Source organism: Anguilla rostrata, chromosome 7 (assembly GCF_018555375.3).
Source record: "Anguilla rostrata isolate EN2019 chromosome 7, ASM1855537v3, whole genome shotgun sequence".
NCBI lineage: Eukaryota > Metazoa > Chordata > Actinopteri > Anguilliformes > Anguillidae > Anguilla > Anguilla rostrata.
The window spans coordinates 5,144,712-5,163,005 of record NC_057939.1 but is presented as its reverse complement, the minus strand read 5'-3'; the positions used below and the strand labels follow the sequence as shown (position 1 = coordinate 5,163,005).

Below are 18,294 nucleotides of genomic sequence, written 5' to 3'. Positions count from 1 at the left end.
ATGTTTTGTATGTGCTATGGAATAGTATGTTGTGCTGATTGTATGTATGTCTGTTTTTTAACATACTTAAAAACTTGAATTTGCCCATGGAGATAATAAAGTTCTCTTTCACTTGGACTTTTTAAGAGCGTCTTGTTATTGTTTAAGATAGGACACTTAAGCAGTTAAGCACAAATCAAAACTGCTAAATGATGAGCATTTAGCTTTCTACAGAAGCAGGAATTTGTACAACATTCATGTGTGTGTGTCAAGCAAACCAGTTAATGGATTATTTTTTCCTAAACGGCACCCCATAATTGTGATAACTGTACAGAATTAATGAATAAAGATTTTTCTACAGCAGATGTTCCTCCTGATTTTTTTCATGCAATTTCCTATTTGTCCACAAGAGGGCAGGGAACTCTTCCAATTTCCGCATTGCAATAACTACACTGCTTTCCTCGAACAGTGTTGTTTCGAGATAAGTGAAGGTCTACATTTTCTTCTGCAGCTGCACATAATGTCATATACAGAAGTGGCAGAAATAGTGGAAAGGAGGTGGAGTATGCATCGTCTTTTTAGAGAGGAAGCAGGACTATGACAAGTGCATCAATCAGAGGGAGGCTACATAGGCTGCGCTCCCCTTTAAGACAAGGAAACCAATGAAGGTGGAGAAACAAACATGGTACACAAGCCATTGGATTTTCCGTCTGCCTTGTAAAGTTTTCTGGCTTGAATGTGAATCATGACATATATATATAATATTAATACTTTTCCCACCCTTTCAATTTCAAATTTAAGTGACCAAGCCCTCTCTCTAACATGCTGAACACCCGAGTTGTTCACACCTCAGACGCAGCTGTGAGGCAGGATTTGCTTACAGGCCACAGATTTGCATGCGTGTCCTCAGTGCCCCACACGTCGGCTGCAATAAATACGCAGCCTCGCTGCCCAGGAGCTTAATGCTTGGAGCAGCCGCGCACCTTCTCTCTGTCTCCGGCACGTACGGTAAAGAACATGGCTGCACTGGAACTCTTCCTCCTCGCTCTCGCTGTCTTCGCTCACGGTAAGAACCCCCCGCTGGCCACTCCATCACCGAGTTCGGCTTTCCATTCACAGAATGTTCGCCACCTCCTAAACTGGAGCCCGATCGCTTTTAGTGATTAAATCCATAGAACTGTCTGCGGTGTTCAACTGTGCTACAGCTGGTTCGCAGTAAGAACCAATGAGCTGATATTTTGTTTTTTTTTATTTCCAGGGACCAGCGCTGACCTCATCCTGACTCAAAGTCCCACAGTGGAGTCGGTCACGGTCGGAGGGAGTGTCACTCTCAACTGCAGGTCCAGCAACTCTGATCATACCAGTAGCTTAGCCTGGTATCTGCAGAAACCTGGAAAAAGTCCTGAACTCCTGATCTACTCTGTGAGTAGCAGAGCAACAGGGACACCAACCCGATTCACCGGCAGCAAGTCTGGAACCAACTTCATGCTGCAAATCAGTGGGGTCCTGGCTGAAGATGCAGGAGATTACTACTGTCAGCATTACTATTCGCTTCCACTCACACAGTGATACAGACCCATACAAAAACCTCCCTCGGCTGAAGAGGAACTGCTCAGGCTTGCAATTACCAAACTGAGGTACAAGATGTTTGACTGAGTCTTTCAGTGTTACTTCATCACTATAGACGCAATCAGTTTTGCAAACAATCTTCGATTTTGAAGATTTCTGTCAATTTTGCCCATATTTTTCTCTCTCAGTGGAGGGTGGAGGAAAGCCCTTAATGCGTAGCTTGCAGGAGACCACGGTTGCTTTACTTGACTCAGATTTCATCAAACTGTCTGTTTGAATACCTGCTTCTGCCTGCTCCATGCACTATGAACCAATTCAACAACTCACAACATTGGGATTGTCAGAATCTGATCAGTCGCTGAGCAGCTGAAAGCGAAAGGAAGATCACATGACTTGTTTTGGGAAGATTCTACAGTAGAATTCTGAAAAGGCATTGGGAATCCCCAAGCCTCTCGAAGATGGGAGGCATGAATTGGCGGTTGGGATACGACTGCAGCTTCCACACTGGGAGGTACACAGGAGCAGAACACTCAACCATGCAGTGCTTCAGTGACCCAAAGTACTCACTTTGTCTCTATATGGAAAAAGGTTTTGTAAAATCCCTGGTGACACAAACAAAACAGCCATATTTAAAAAGCAGTTGAAGTCACTACCAATGCCACAGAATTGCCAAAACAATGGATCTGATCCGACATGGGGGACAGTTTTAGAGGTTGAAATTGATCTTAACAGATGAAGCATGAGACTTGAAATCACTGCAAATATCTCCTAAAATCAGTCAGAACTCCACAGACACTCAGCAGACACCGCTCCTTGGGAGCTGCCTGAAACATCACAAAGACCCCCGCTGCAGCTAGCAGTTAGAGCCAGACACCAGGAAATGCAGACAAAATGGAAACAGACTAAAGGTTCAGGAATTCTAGAATTCTCCAGTTTGTAGGCCTTCTGGAATTCTGCAGCTTCACTGCAGTTTGAAAGTTCTCCCAGCCCTCCCTCTCCCTATGGGAGTCAAAGGCTTCCTCATAATACATCTGATAACACTCACAAATCACATACACACACTCACACACTCACACACACACACACAGACACACACAAAATCTGAATAGTTGCACAGCAGAGTATATTCATCACAGCTTCTCTGAGCAGTAACTCTCAGCAATGTCATGGGGAAGTGTGTAACGCTTGCAACAAACAAATTGACATTCATGTGAACATAACTTCCATGTTTCAGAGTACGTTTTAGATTGTAGGCTAATTATCTTTATACTTAGGATCTCGCATTGCAGATACGAAGAACATCGGTCCCCTTTCTTTGGACATTTTTATGCTCTTTGCTGTACAAACATATAGCTTATCTTTGAAGTCCTACAATTTAAATAGTCTTGCAAAACAGATAACAACCCAAGGAAAAGATCCATGATCCCAAACAAAATTAAAAATCTGTCTGTATTGTAGTACTTAACTTTACAGTGCATATTAGTGTCAATTCATGCAGTGCAAACAGGAAAAATACCTAAATACATATTTCAGTCATCATGAGAAAGCTCTGTTGCACCATTATGCTATTGTGCTAATGATAACAATATGAGTGGCATTGCTTTTGAATATGGTGAGTTTAGTTTTTATGAAACATAATGTGGCTATAACTGGCTTCGTTTTCCTTTCAATAATTTGGAACAGACAGATTTTAGATTTAGTGCAGCATAATTAGAGTGTGCAGCTTTGCATATAAAATTTATGTATGTCTGAAAATGTGATTGTTGGGATAACTTAGAGCACAAAATGTACGAACTTTTATTCAGCATTTTCATATTAATGAGTATTCGGTTCAAGGTCTTTCATTACCAGAAATGAACACTGCGTCTTGTTTTTACTGCTGAAGCAGTATTTTTCGTTAAAAATATCAATGTTCTATTTAACTTCTCTTCAGGTTGCGCAAGGAAGGTTTTTGTACAGGCACTCAAGGGGACTGCATCACTGTGATACTCTTTTGGTGGCGGTACTAGACTGGATGTTGGAAGTAAGTGCCTTGCGTTTCAATACATCTCAGTGTCTTCGGTCGTGTATAATAAAAATGTTTTCTGTTCTCAGAAAAAAAACTTTAGATCATTTAAAATGCCACGTAAAATATATATTCAAATACGTCGCAGGCTAGTCTATAATTTATTTGTTGAATAAAAATATGGATAGCAAGTCGTTTTCAAATCGCTCAAATCCAAAGCGATTAGCGTGCCACAAAACGCCTATCAGTATATATACATATTTGTCAAATTCAGTAGCCTAAACTTTTGCAGTCAGCCCGGAGGGATATGTCGCAGCCTGCCTTCCTGGGTACATGCATTGTTTCACGACTTGGTTTCCCCCGAATCGATTCATTTCAAGCGTGTCAAGTAGCTATTTACGTAAAAAAAAAATTTTAAAGCCTACATTTAAGATTACTTGTCTTCTTTGCCTAAAATAACGTACATACATAGTGAAATATTTAGCAAACTGAATTGTGTTGGCGGTTTAAAAAAAAAGTTTGATCGGCTGAAATATTTTGAGCAGTATTGCAAACTGTATTTCAAAAATATTAGAACTAAATGAAAGTTGTAGTAAATGTAACTGTGGGGCCGAAGAAATATGCGACGTTCTCCTAACAACGTAATAGAGCCTAGGCTACGTAATAAACACAAATAATCTCCGTATTTTCTATTTGCTCAAATTTTGTCCGGTAGGCTAATTCCTGTGGTTGTTTAAATTTCAAACTACAAAAACCGGTCTCCTTTCGATCAACCTACACAGGAGTGACGAGAGGAGCTCAGATCTTGTAAGTTTCCATCTGCTTGACCTAAAACCCCTGCTCTTTCTTCCCAGGTAACACCCGCCCAGCCCTTAATGTCCTGTCCCCCTCGAACGCGGAGCTGACCAGCAAGGGGACGGCGACTCTGATTTGCATAGCCAACAGGGGCTTCCCTTCAGACTGGACGCTGAGCTGGAAGGTGGACGGGCAGGGCAAGACCTCCGCCCCCGGCAGAGGAGTCATGGAGAAGGACGGTCTGTACAGCTGGAGCAGCACTTTGACCCTCACTGCTGACGAGTGGGCCAAGGCGGCGTCGCTCACCTGCGAGGCCTCCCAGGGGTCTCAATCTCCGGTCACTCAGACGCTTCGGAAAGCCGACTGCACCGAGTAGACCAAGTGCCAAGCGGCCGATCGCTGTTTTTTTCACTGCTCTACAGCATATGCAGCTTCTCTCCATTATAATGATCAATCACAATGGCTTTGCTCGTCGTATGCAGGTTATCATTGCAACCACTAATGTGCACAGCTTTAGTTCAGTTAGATATGTATGTGTTGATTGATGGCTTATAATTATAAACAATAAACAAATATGTGAATCATATCAAACGCTGCAGTTTTGTTCTTTGCTGATCTAGAAAATATTGGAAAATAATTTTATTATTTTGTTAATGCACTTTTGTTAATACAAGTAAACCATGTAGTGAGTTTGTTTCTGTAGTAAAATAAAATGCTTTCAGTTTACATTTCACACAGTGACTGTCATAAATGAGTCTCAGCATCATACAGCATGTCAATGTTTCCAAACCGTTAATGCCACATGATATTCACTGGATAATAAAATAATTAGTACACTGATAGGGTGGTATTTCCATGTGGAAAAACCAATAACCCTGGAAAGAAATAGAACTCAAACTAAAAACTAAACTATTATTTTTGCACAATTTAAAAAATACACAAAAATGACAAAGATAACAAATAATATACAGTGCAGGGAGAGGCAGAAAACCCCAGTGGGCCTAAATAATGTTACAAATTCACAATGTTATAAAAAACATGAACTTCAAATAAATAAAAACCCTGACTGTTACGCATGCTAACACCTGGTGGTGCAATGGCTCACTGCCTCCCTGCCCTCCCACAGCAGGGATCTGTGTGTTATACAAAGCTGGGAGCGTTCCATGTAGTCCCTAACTTCAGCCGCTGTCTGTGCAGTATGTGGATTAAGGACTCAGTGCTATTGGCAGACCCTCCAGTGGAAAGCAGCAGTGACCCAGGACTGTGGCGGCAGCACGCACGCACGCACGCACGCACGCACGCACTCACGCACTCACGCACTCACGCACTCACGCACTCACGCACTCACTCACTCACGCACTCACTCACTCACTCACTCACTCACTCACTCACTCACTCGGCACTGAAAACAGCTGCACTCCCACAGGATAACTGCCAGAACAGGCCAAAGACGCCCAGTGATACCAAATTTACGGTGTCCTGCACACAACTAAATACAGAATACAGGCGGAAAGCATTAGGGTACACTCAGTCAGAGACTTGGGGGAAGAAAAATTGTGCCTGACAATGTATCCTTGAATGTCTTCTTTATTTTGTGGTTCTGAATTATGACTCTCACAGTAGTGATTGTACCCCTTGTATATTTTGCATAAACTGTCAGGCTAGTAAAGGTTCTAAACTCTATAACGGTCTGATTTGAACTGCCGTGCATGAGCCGCGTTCACAACTTGTCAGTGATATGAAGTATAAAATTAGAACGCTTGATTTAACAGCTCAGTTGAGGCTTTTTGCAGTGACAGCCCAACAGAGCAGAGTATTCTGTGTAGATCTAGCACTGATATTGGACTGTTTATAGATTTTTTGTGTTCTAGCTTTATTAGTAGACGATATACAACAACTATGCCAAACATGGAGTTTCTAAGCACAACCATTGTCGCGTACATCATCCACTTAACAAGCACCCGCTGCCTGCAGTCTTATCAAATCGGACTTTTAACTCTAATACCGCCCCTGTTTGACACGCATAAACGCAGTGAAGAGTTCATTTAGCGCTGTTAATTTCGCCGTGCTTTACTGTACTAGCTGCAGCTTCATGGTGTACAGTTCCTGCCCACCCAGCCCCAGCCCCGGCCCCAGGCCCAACACGCTCTCACCCCCTGGGGAAGGGTGAACATCTGGCAGCAGAGTCGCTCTATTCTGGGCGAAGTGGGACCACACCATCCTGCCTATGCAAATCTGAGCAATCCGACTCTCAGTTTCACTACCCAAATTCCCCTAGACTGCTGCAGCTGTGTTTGGAGGATGATTCACATCTACAGAAGGGAGGGTGTGTGTGTGTGTGTGTGTGTGTGTGTGAGGGGGTTAGTTTAATGCGTTTTTAATATGATTTTGGTATGATCCTGTCCCTTCATGAATTAAATAACATTTGTGTACATGGATTATAATCAGAGGTGAATTTTGCAGTTGTATGTGTTCTGTTGTTTCACCACCAGATGCTGCTAGATCCTCATTTGTGGAAATAATTTGCAACTGTTCTCATAAATATTTGTGTTTAAAATATTAAAAATATTATACAGAGTTTATCGATGTGACCAGCTTTATCACATCATTTAGGTCACATTTTAGACATTTTAGTTTTACATTGATCATACAAGTTTCATTTCTGAATGCAATTTTCCATAAATGTCATATGAATACCACGACTACATGTGCAAGTAATACTGTATCTTGGTTAACACTTTGTTAATATTACTACTGTATCTTGGTGTACACATTGTCTGACTTAAAATGAGTGATTTATAGATATGGGGCATCTGAAGTTAAATTACAAGTTAAACAACTTGAATATTGCATAAGTCTACAAAGGCATAAAATAATCTAACACATAACTTTTTATCTGGTCTACGTGGGGTTTAGAAGATCCACTAGAGGGGAATAACTCACTTTTGTGATAACATCCTCTCATTTTGAATCACTTGCTGTGAATTAATTTAATTATACAAGCGATATAGAGATCAGGTTCCAGTTTCAGTCTGTTGAATCATGAAATGGCAGTTTCCACTTCTAACAGAAGCTGTTAGTATTCTCTGGTTTTCTGTAATAATCCAGCTGTGAAACATTCCCATAAAAGATGTCAATTTAGGCAAATTTTAGTTTCAGTCACCCCCATTGCTTTCCCCAGTTGCTGCAAATGATTCTCTCTCCCCCTCCCTCTCCTCCTCCCTCCCCGAAAAAACAAAAGTTGGACAGTTAAGCATTTATGTCTTATATGTATTTTTACATAGTTTACATATTTTACTTGTTCTACAAGGAAAATCCATCACAACTGATTTGAAGGCTTTATTTGTTGATTGCACTGTACCTGATTTAATCACCTGAAAGTTACCACCAACGTTGATCAAGTAATAAAATAAGCCACATTTCTGTTAAACAGCTCACAAAATTTCAAAAGCAGTAAGAATTTGTGATCCTAAGCAAATGTGTAGGAGAACATGGCCCTCCCACTAGACTCAGTTCCAGGTTTTGATGAAGTGTATATTTGAGCTGGGAAAATGCAAATTATTTTCACAAAAAAAAAACAATACTGAAATGTCACTGCCATATATCCACAGTCCACAATAATCAAACTCAATTTAGCACAAGTGTCATTGTAAACATCGCTTGCGACAAATGATGATCGTTTGACACATGGCTTGACAAAAATACTACTGACCTCTTTTTGGTGGAGGACCACCATACAACATACAAACCCCAGTGATGGTAAGTTCGTAACCTCAAGAACAAATTCAATGGCACTAATAGCAAACTATATACACAATCTTCAATATTATGGCATAATTATATTTAAATTGCTGTGTGCCATTGAACTTGGTAATTTAGGGCCTTAATTTCTCTTTGAGACGCATTTGATACATTTATCATGAAGCAAGTTTTGCAATAAAATGTCCCTCCTGTCCAAACAAATGACAATAAACTGATTTGCAATCTTTAAGGGTGAACAAATTTGTTAAATACTTTATTGTTTCCATTAGCCAAATGAAGTTGAAAAGGTTAGACTGTGCCATGAAATTGACATTTTGCCTTTTATAATTAAGTCAACCTTTCACAATTATTTAAATTACTGCACTCTAATTAATAAATTGCAAATTTGTGAATTCTTGAGAGACAAAGTGTATATCTATGACCCTTATTCTGTAAAATCATAAAAAGGACTTTGGAAACCACTTCAATGGCTGTGTCTGAAGCTTTCTGCTTGGCTCCAAAGTGTTTTTTTCCCTCATGAGTCCTTTATTGACTCAACTGTCTTTTCTGTTTGTTTAATGTCTGAAGATGGAAAGACTGCTTAATTTTGTGAGACATCTGACTGGTGACTCTCCACCACCCCCTCCCCCCCATTTCTAGTTTCCGTTCTCTACGGTTTCCCCCGTGAAACCTGCTAAACACTGAGCCCCGGCTTGCCGTGCGAACTGAGTGACAGTTTTCACAGCAGTTAGCTCTCATTTTATGCTTGAGGAGCCTTTCCAATTAGCTCCTCAATTAATTCTCCATTTCCGCAATCTTCCGAAGCCCTAATCGCACGGCGCGACACGGCCCGCGTGTGCTGTTGCTTCGTCTTCAGAAGTTCACAGATCATTTCAGAGGCTGCATCTGCAAGGGGAAGGACTTCAAGGCCAAAAAAAAAAAAAAAAAAAAAAACACACCGAGGAATGTCAAGATTATTCAGAATCTGCTTTCTTAAGTTCATTCATTAGTATGGGTTTCTTTTTTTATTTTTTATTAACGTACTCCTTTATTGACGTACTCCTTTCACACCTCCGACCTATTAACGAATTGTGTCGTCATTTCCAGCCGCTGTTTGGGTCTGCTCAATTCGCTCACGGCTGAAAGTTAAACACTAAAAAAAATTCTCTTTTTCTTACTTGTCATTCAGGGCCATAACCTAAATCTGAGTCCTGTGAACAGTGTTTGTGTATCGAAGCCCGGCTCTTTGTGTTTGGGGGATTAGGCCCCCCAAGGCCCCCGCCCCCCCCCCAACAAAAAAATTTGACAACGGCCCCTATAGAACCTCCGACCACAATTCCTTTTGAATAATTCATCTGCCCATCTTGTAGCCGGTGAAAAGCTGGGCGTCTGACGCCAGTGTGTGCGTTTCCCTTCACCGCCTGACCCCCCCACACAATGCGGGGGGGGGGACTTCACCACACAGGCCCAACACACCGCCTGCTTGTCCCCCCAACACAGAGAGGCCCCCCAGGGCTGTCCGTCTGTCTGATGCTTCCGCACAGCCAACTGACGTTTTCTACAGCTACACAGTAAAATGTCCGGTGCTAATTCAACTCTTAACAGTGTTAATTAAACTCTTTAACAGATAACATCTGGGTCCCACTCTGAAATGTGAGACCAAAATGTTCCCTGTTAATAGTTGAATTAACACTGGACATGTTATTCTGTATAAAGGACGGGGTAGGATTCCTCCAGTGAGAGCTCTTTTCCCCATCTCCCAGTGTGTAGACACCTGTAGTTTTACCGTTTCTTTGGCTAGTGTTTTTACGCCAGATTGGACGATAACTATAAATCAGCAGTGACTGACACAGAAGATTCAACACTCCTAAGGATAACATTCGACATAATGACTTTAGGCATGATTTAGCACAACGGGACTGTAGACTGGATGTATTTGGTGGTTTCATTGTAATTATGAGAGCCTGATGTGATCTTACAAAATGTTGAAGCCTACAGTAAAATGCCACTACTTTATGCTAGTAAATGATAGTACTTTGATCTATTTCTATTCCTTAATTCTGTTGAATGAACAATATTTTAATTTTCAGAGTCAAGGTAAAAACTGTGGTTTCAAGGTAGTTGAACACAAGCACAACTTTACATCACATGACAGTACTCCAATACTAATAACACAATACAGCATTAGATTGGATATAACCAGTTTTGCTTTTGCAACAAGACCAAGCTGCCTACACTCTCATGATTAATTATGTCTGGCAGACACAACGAAAAATTAATGAATCTTTTGAAGCTCTTCTCTAACAAACTGCAACATGGTAATTGCAATTATTCGGTGCTGTGTTTACCTAGATTACTTGCACCAAAAATATGAATTATGCAGAAAATTGTACATATTGGTATCCCTGCCATGACAGGGAGCGTTCAAACACATTTACCAAAAACAGAAGCCCGACTGAGGGAACTGCATTTTCTGCAAAGCAGGCCATTTCCTGAAAATGGAATGACTGAGAGAACTTTTACATTTTGAACAGATTATCTGTGGCATGGAGACAGCTGTGCTTAACCTGCCACACCCAAACTATGCCTCCGCACATAGACCTGCGATACTATCCCACACATTCCCTCTTCAATGACATATTAAAGAGAAGCACTTTGGACCGAACCAACTGTTCATAATAAAGGAAACCTAAAGGGAGGTTGGAGGATTTTTTCGGAATAATAATAATTTGGAATTATTATAGCAGTTTTTTGTGGAATTATTATTTTGAAACACCACAGGGAGCCCTAATATTGAAACATTATTAATTCAGTGAACGATGACTGACAGCAGGATTTGAATGGGAGTGTGCAGTGCCTGCAACAGGTCCTCATTCGCCAGATTATTTGGCATGTTGGAGAGGACCTGTTCCTGTGTGTGGCAGTGGAAGGGGAAAGACTGGCACTGGTTTTGGGGGGGGGGAAGGATTAGGCTCCCAGCGTTCAGCCACACTTCGTCACAGCAGGGAATTCTGGGAGATTATCACACGATCGTTGCCAAGCCCAGATGGAGAGGTCTGGGCAAGAGATTCCCCCAGACACGCTGACCAGTCTAGACTGGGGGGACTGTGGCAGCTTCAGTAGCATATGTAGCCAAGGTTCTAACTGGGGATCTCCCAGCTAGCTGTTAGAAGTGGAAATCCATCTCATTAGTCATGTCAGGAAACGCTCTGTTCACAGAAAGTCACAACGAGCAGTGACCTACAGTTTTTTTTAAATTAAAAAAAAAAAAATAGAAAACAGGCTGTTTATGAGATTAGTCAGGGTCCACATATACTGTGACTTTGTTACTTTCGTAAAATGTCTGAAGGAAGAGTGAATGGAAGGTCATACTTTCAGGTAACATTTTCGTTTTTGTTCGTGTCTCTCCAAACTAGACATCAACTAAATATCTAAAACAGATGCATGCTTACATTCTAGTTTAAACATGCTTTTTGTTTTTGTGGCATGAAGAAATATTCCACATTTGAGATGATAATGATTGCAGTACTCGCTTACATAATTTATTAATTGTTGACAGGACATTTTACAGTACTGACGGTATTGCCTGTTGACTGCTTTAATTATAATTGAAGCAAGACCACATGTGCTTGACCGTCTATGGGTTATAATTTTCAATAAAAGCACTGACTGAAAACATCTTGAAATGACCCCTTATGCAGGTCACTCACTCTCGATTAAGGACGCTTCTGAAATGGTAACCTTCTCTGGTTAAACAATATTAAAATGGAGTGGTATTGTCATTTGTCCTTGACATTCTTGTGAAGTGTTGCTTTTGTGGACATTTTCAGCCGTAAAAAACTGTAATTAGAAATGATATGTGTGGCTGAACCTGAGCAGGTCTGGGCTTGGTTGCCACTTGAATGATTACAAGTATTGGTGAGTGGCAAGTTTGATGCTGCTATGGTTGTGTAACCAAACAGACTAAATAGACTATGGCCTATATTATTTTAAAATTGTTTTCCAAGCTTCCCTTGGCAGAAATGAATATTACACCAAGCCAATGAAAGACACTTTAACAAAAAAATACTGAAGCATAAAAAATGTGTAATGATCCTATAAACTATTCCACGTATTTAAAACCATACCTCTCAAATCTTAACTTCAGGGCCACTGACAAAATCCTTTGAACCATAACTTACTCTATTACAGATCATTCATCAAAAGGTTTGGAAGCTCAATGTTGACTTCCATCAACGTAATCAAATACAAAACTTTGTTTTTTCCCTCATAAACATAGTCTGGCAGATTTTGATCATCCACAGCAAACAGTTTTTGGAAAATTAGAATCTTTCATTGAAAAGCCAATCGTACATACTCATCAGAAGCACATGTTGTATGTGAAACATCATTCAGTGGCCTCCAGCAGGGGTCCTCAGTCTTATCCAGAATGGGCCGGTGTGGGTAACACACCTGAAATCGAGGTCCTTAGCAAAGACTCCAGTGGTTGATTAGTAGAATCGGGTGTGCTACTGCTTGGTTGGAACCATAGACTGAGGGCCAGAATTTCTCTCCTAGCGCATGCCAGTGGAAGTAATGATTTTTTGGCTTCTCAGCACAAATAATGCGGTCATAAACCTCGAAGGACTGTACTGTAATGTTTAAAGAATAAACTCCCTAAAAATCCTGAAACTCCGACTCCCCTTGTAGTCGGTGGCGAGAAGACAAACTTCATCTGTGGCCGCGTTAATATCCGCGCTCGTAGCCTAGGGCTGTTCACATCAACATGTGTATCATGTGACGGGATGTGCAAATGGCCTACCTTCCGTCAATGGCGTCTTAAGCAGAATCCGTAATCTACGATTGTCTCTCGCTTGTTTCTGCGATGTTTTTGTGGCTCACCCTCTGTCTCGCAGCTTTTTTGTTTATCGAGTTGTCCTTTCTCAGCTCTCTTGGAACCCCATGACGGAAAACTCAAAAGCCGGTCCGCCCTGTTGGCACGCGACCGAGGAAATCCGCAGAGGTGATGCTGGGAAAACCGTGAAGGCTACGGCATCATGATGAGTCCGAGCAGGTTTGTTGCCTTGCATCTCAGTAGCCAGCTGCTAATCAGAACTCGCCGTGCAGTCTGGCGCTCCATTAATGTTCCTTGTCAGTCTATGCTTTCGTTGGATGGATTGCAGGCGAGCTGTTAGCTAAAATAAGACGGATGGCCTGCTTATTCCTTGGTGTTCCTATCTGTCCACTCCGTGCTCGAACTGTTTTTATATACGAATAACCCCTGTGTCCCAAGGTTACTGCATTTGGCTTGCTCCGCCTCAATGTCTGCCCACAATGTAGGCCTAGTGTTTGCAGTTACGGTGTTTTATCGCTAGAGGTTGGTGTTGTTTCAGTGGGGTTGAGTGGGGTGAAGGTCTGTAATCTGATTGGGCTCCTTGGTTGTTGCTGCGCTCCGTATTTATGCCAGTAGGTTACTACTCTTATAGAATCTTGCAATGCTGATTTTATCTTTATTTGAAAAGTGCCATTGAAGATGATCGCAAAAAATATTGTTTTTCCGACTAAATGTAATGTATACAATGCAATGGATAACTGTGTATTCATTGTGTCAAAAGTAACCATTTGATTTAAGTTATTTGAATTCCTTTTTTAAGAAGAACATTTTAATAGATTTTTTTTTACTGATTTGAGTACTATTTAAAGTCTCGCTCAATTGTAAATAAAATTATGTTTGGCTCCAATACCATTTTGAGGTCACAAAATATTTTGAAATGATGTGTGGGCAAAAATTGTAGAAAAATTAGACTAAAGTGACAACAAAAATCATTAACAATGTAATCCTTTTTTTTTTTTGTTGCTATAATCCAAATTTAGCAACCTCAAATGAAGATTTAGTTTCCCATAACAGAAGTGTATATGTGAAATATTTGGGGATCACAGTCCGTTGGATGGTATCATAACAATGGATAATGCTCTTCAGCATGCTTACCCTTTAATGAACAAACCGTAAAATTTTGACTCTATGCCTCGGAATACCCGTGCTATGGAAGCATTACCCCCCCCCCGTTCTGGATATAGTCGCCTTTCCAGAGGTTCACTCTCTTCCGCTGGGAATGCCTGAGCAGGCTGAAAATAATGCATGCAGCTCACACACTTAGTGTGTACATATGAGCTGTGCCAGGTCTCTGAGATATAATTGTGTTTATGCAGCGCATATCAGGTCCTGCGACAGAGCTGCTTACTGGCTGCCAGGCTCTTCATGCGTGTGAGCGGTGTGAAGAATGGAAACGACAGGCGCACACACAGACACACACACACACACACGCGCGCGCGCGCTCACACATGCGCGCACACGCCGACACGCATTCAAGCACGCACGCGTGCACAACTGCACACGCACCACCACCCCCCACCCCCCCGCCACCCTCTCACAAATATGCAAACGTTCACACACGCGCGCACGTGCATTAACACACACGCGTGTGTGCGAAGGCTCATTTGCACGCCGACACACATGATGCATGCACACGCACACACACACAGATGTCCTGCAGAACCCCTGGTCCATGCTTCATTACAGCTGCCTGTCAGTTAGGCCACTTGCACCTCTGAATGGTTGCCTGGCAACAGGAGCCCTGCTCTACTCGCCGCTGAATGCAACAGGATTTCTGTAGGGAAAGTATGATTTTTTTTCACTGTAATTGATTTTGGGTGTTGGTCACTTCCCTTTGGCGGCTGCACTGCACAAATGAAATGGCATATTTTATTGGGCAAAGATTAGCATTTTCCCTCATAACGATGTCCAAGTACTACGCTGGAAATGTGGAATTTTGGGCACTGATAATTAAATAAACATATATAATTGTAATTATATATGTAAAATAAAATATGTAATTGAGGAAGACGAATGTACTTTTTAGCAATATATTGTTTATGAAAAAATACATGAACATGAAACAAATGGCATATTGCCTTGAAAACTACTAATTTTAAGATTGCGTTTTGTCCTCTGAATACTCAGTACAAAATTGTTTCAATTCAAAGACCCACACCTTCCAAAATGCTCGCGTTCGCCATCCTATAGACTCTGATTGGCAGAATATCAAATCTGAAAAAAAGTGAACATGCGCGATGCAGCTATTGAACTGATGCTTATAAACTGCCAGAAAAATGAAGTATATCACTTCTATCAACTGATGTGTGATTTTAAAAAATCTAAAGAACATAACATGGGACCAAGATTTCTCTGAATTGCTCCCAATTTGTTTTACCGCCTTATTAAAAGGCCAATTAACACAAAACTGAACATAGAACTCATTTCATGGTCATTTCTCAGTTTTGGCTATTAATATGCAAAGGTAGTACTGTTGTGATCACGCTCGTATGAAAACAGACAAACGGTCTGACTGCCTCAGTGTGTGTGTGACTGTTGGAGTGCCCTCATTGGTCCATGTCCTTCTTCCAGAGAGGGCCGAGCACGTTGCGAAACCTCTTAACGGGCTTCTGTCTATCATCTTAAAAAAAAAAAAAAAACTGTTATTTTTGCGAGGGTGCCTGTTGATCTCCGCTGCTTTCCCCCTCCACTTAATAATGCATTCCCCTCACACTGTGAACATTACGGTGGACGAAGGCCAGCCAACCGTCGAGAGGAATCGGCACTCCAAAAACGACAGTGCAGCACGCGCTGGCTGAATGCAGAACAGTGTCCTCGAGGACCTGCAGATGTTATTCACTGGTGTCTGTGCCAATCCCCCCCCCCCCCCCCAAACCAAGCACGCGCGTAAAAGACAGAAAGAAGGTGGATGTGAGCCGGGCTCAGCCAGACCCCCTGCTATTAGACCGACGGAGACACGCAGGTTTGCCGAGTTTGAAACCACCCCCATGCCTGAGATTACAAAATGTGTGTATGTTGATCGCGAGGAACCCAACATCCTCCGAATGTGCACAGACACAGACGATCCGTTCGAATCCCCTGAAATGCATTCGCTCCATTGGGTGTGGTACATGGACATGTAAAACAAGAAATCCATTCATGTTAAGTACCGTAGTTTGTTCATTCGGTTGAATATTAATAATTCAGTGACTATTGACTCGAAGCCAGTTGTGCAGCACATTGCCATTAAATTGTCATCGCAGCAGATTGCTACCCAATTGAGCTCAAAACGACACGTTTCCATTTTAATAACTTCAGGCCTGCTGGATTGCTGCACTCTTCGTGCAATGGGCTCGTGGTCCCTGGTGTCATATTGGCCAAGACGCGCTTTAGACCCCCATAAAACGGCCTAATAATGCCATCCCCCTGGAACGAGATAAAAACGATTTATCTGGGTTCCCACCCCTGTAACCCATTCAGCCCATCGCAGACTGAAATATCCCTCGATTCAAGTCTTTCAGGTGAGACGTTAAACCGAGGTCCTGACTCTCTGTGGTCATTAAAGATCCCATGACACTTATCGCTAAGAGTAGGTGGGTTCCCCAGTGTCCTGGCCAAATCCCAGATCTGGCTCTCGCAAAACTTGCCACTAAAAATCATCCCCAGATTTAATTGGCTAAATAAATGTTCTCTCCCTCTCCACCTTCGCTAATGTGTGGTGAGCGTTCTGGTGCAAAATTGGCTGCCGTGCATCACCCAGGTGGGTGCTACACATTGGAGGTGGGTGAGGTGAGTTCCTCTTCACTGTAAAGCACTTTGAGCATTTGGAAAAGTGCTATATAAATGTAATTATTATTATTATTATATTAATAATAATAATAATAATAATAATAATAATAAAGTCTGTCTCCGCCATCGCGCCATCAAACAAGTCAACGGCGGAAATGCTTGTCCCTGAAGTGGACGGGATGATGATTCGGGTTCGAAAAATAATAAAGACTGCGGTGCGCAGCGGCGTCGTCTTCCTGCGGATTGCGGCCGCTGTGTTCTGATTTGCGTTCATTAACCTCATTTGCTGAGGTGAGGCGTTCAAGAGATTTGTCAGGCACCGGAGAATCCAAGGGAAGAGCACGGGAAGAGCAGCTTCAAAACCTGGACTGGATTCTCGCAGTTGAGGTCTGTCATGCTTGATAAGTCAAACGCGATTTATCATGCTTGATAAATCAAAATCGAATCATATTGGCGTTTTTTTTTTGATGATCAAAGGTAGACCTTCTTATGTTAGCATTTCAAGTATTCGAAAGTGTGAGTGTGTGCGCGCATGTACACCACCGTGCGTTGCTGTGTAAAATGTAAAAAATTAAAATAATATAAAAATTTTGTTGCCACGACTTAAAAACACAAGTAACCTGGTTGCCAAGAATTCAATGAAACTAAAATTGTATGTACGCGTGTGTGCATACTTGCCTTTACAGTTGTCACCAGGCGTTTAAATGTGTGACTAGCCTGTCCTCTATTCTAGACAGTAGCCTAGTAATGGTTGATTAGCACTCACAGAAATGTGAATACAACTAGGTCAACCTGCATGTCCAGTGGGAGAAACTGGGTGTCTAATAGGGTCTGTCACGAGTCAGAACATTTACCTTAAATGGTGAGACTTTGAACTGAATCGCATTATGCATTGCTTCTCTGAAAGGATGATCTGTGTTGATTAATGTTTATTTACTTCAAAGGGAGGAGTTCTGTAGGGGGGTCTATGCAGAAGCATGTTACGTGATGTTCTTATACAGCTGTGCGTAGATTAGCTTGATACATAATGGAAATTCACTTCACGGTACAATTGGCAAATCGTACCATATCCTGTGGAAACCCCTTTTTTTTCCCCATAGGACGAGATATTGTGAATTGAAATAGAACCTGTTTGAGGATAGCTGACTATAATAATTCTTTGAAGAATCAGCAGGGAACTGATGCTAGCTGAAGTTTCCCTGGGCAGCACCATGGACAGCACCGTTTGGATCAGCCAAAGAATGAGACTGCGTTGCATCGCATTTATTTGGTGGACGCTTTTATCCAAAGCGGCGTACAATAAGTGCATACCAAAGGTCATTGGACAACTACAAAGCACGAAGATGAATCCTAGCTCCGAGCTCTTTCTCTAAATCCGTTCCATCTTTTCCCACTTGATGGTTGGGGTTAGGGATAACGCTGAGCGAGTGGGTCTTGGGTCACTGTTTTGGCGAAGGAATGCTCCAGAAAATATGAGTCTGCTGCAAATCAGTCAGTTCTATTACGCTATGTGTTGGGAGAAGCAATATAAGTCTCCAGATGTAACTGGTTGAAGGGCAGAATT

General features: G+C 41.8%; 1 protein-coding gene and 1 gene segment (V, D, J or C); one reads left to right on the top strand and one right to left on the bottom strand.

Moving 5' to 3' along the window:
- The window catches only part of LOC135258830 (sodium- and chloride-dependent betaine transporter-like), a 60,102-nt gene extending 46,694 nt beyond the window's left edge, over positions 1–13,408 (bottom strand). For all 4 annotated transcript variants that reach the window (XM_064342452.1, XM_064342449.1, XM_064342450.1 and 1 more), the window contains exon 1: positions 12,891–13,408. The gene's annotated coding sequence lies outside the window, so the exon portion shown is untranslated. The remainder of the gene's footprint in view (positions 1–12,890) is intronic.
- On the top strand, positions 890–4,939 carry LOC135258563 (Ig kappa chain V region Mem5-like). The segment is given in 4 exon segments: positions 890–1,045; positions 1,238–1,544; positions 3,540–3,571; positions 4,408–4,939. Coding segments are annotated over 4 exon segments (705 nt in total).
- Positions 13,409–18,294: the final 4,886 nt, after the last annotated feature.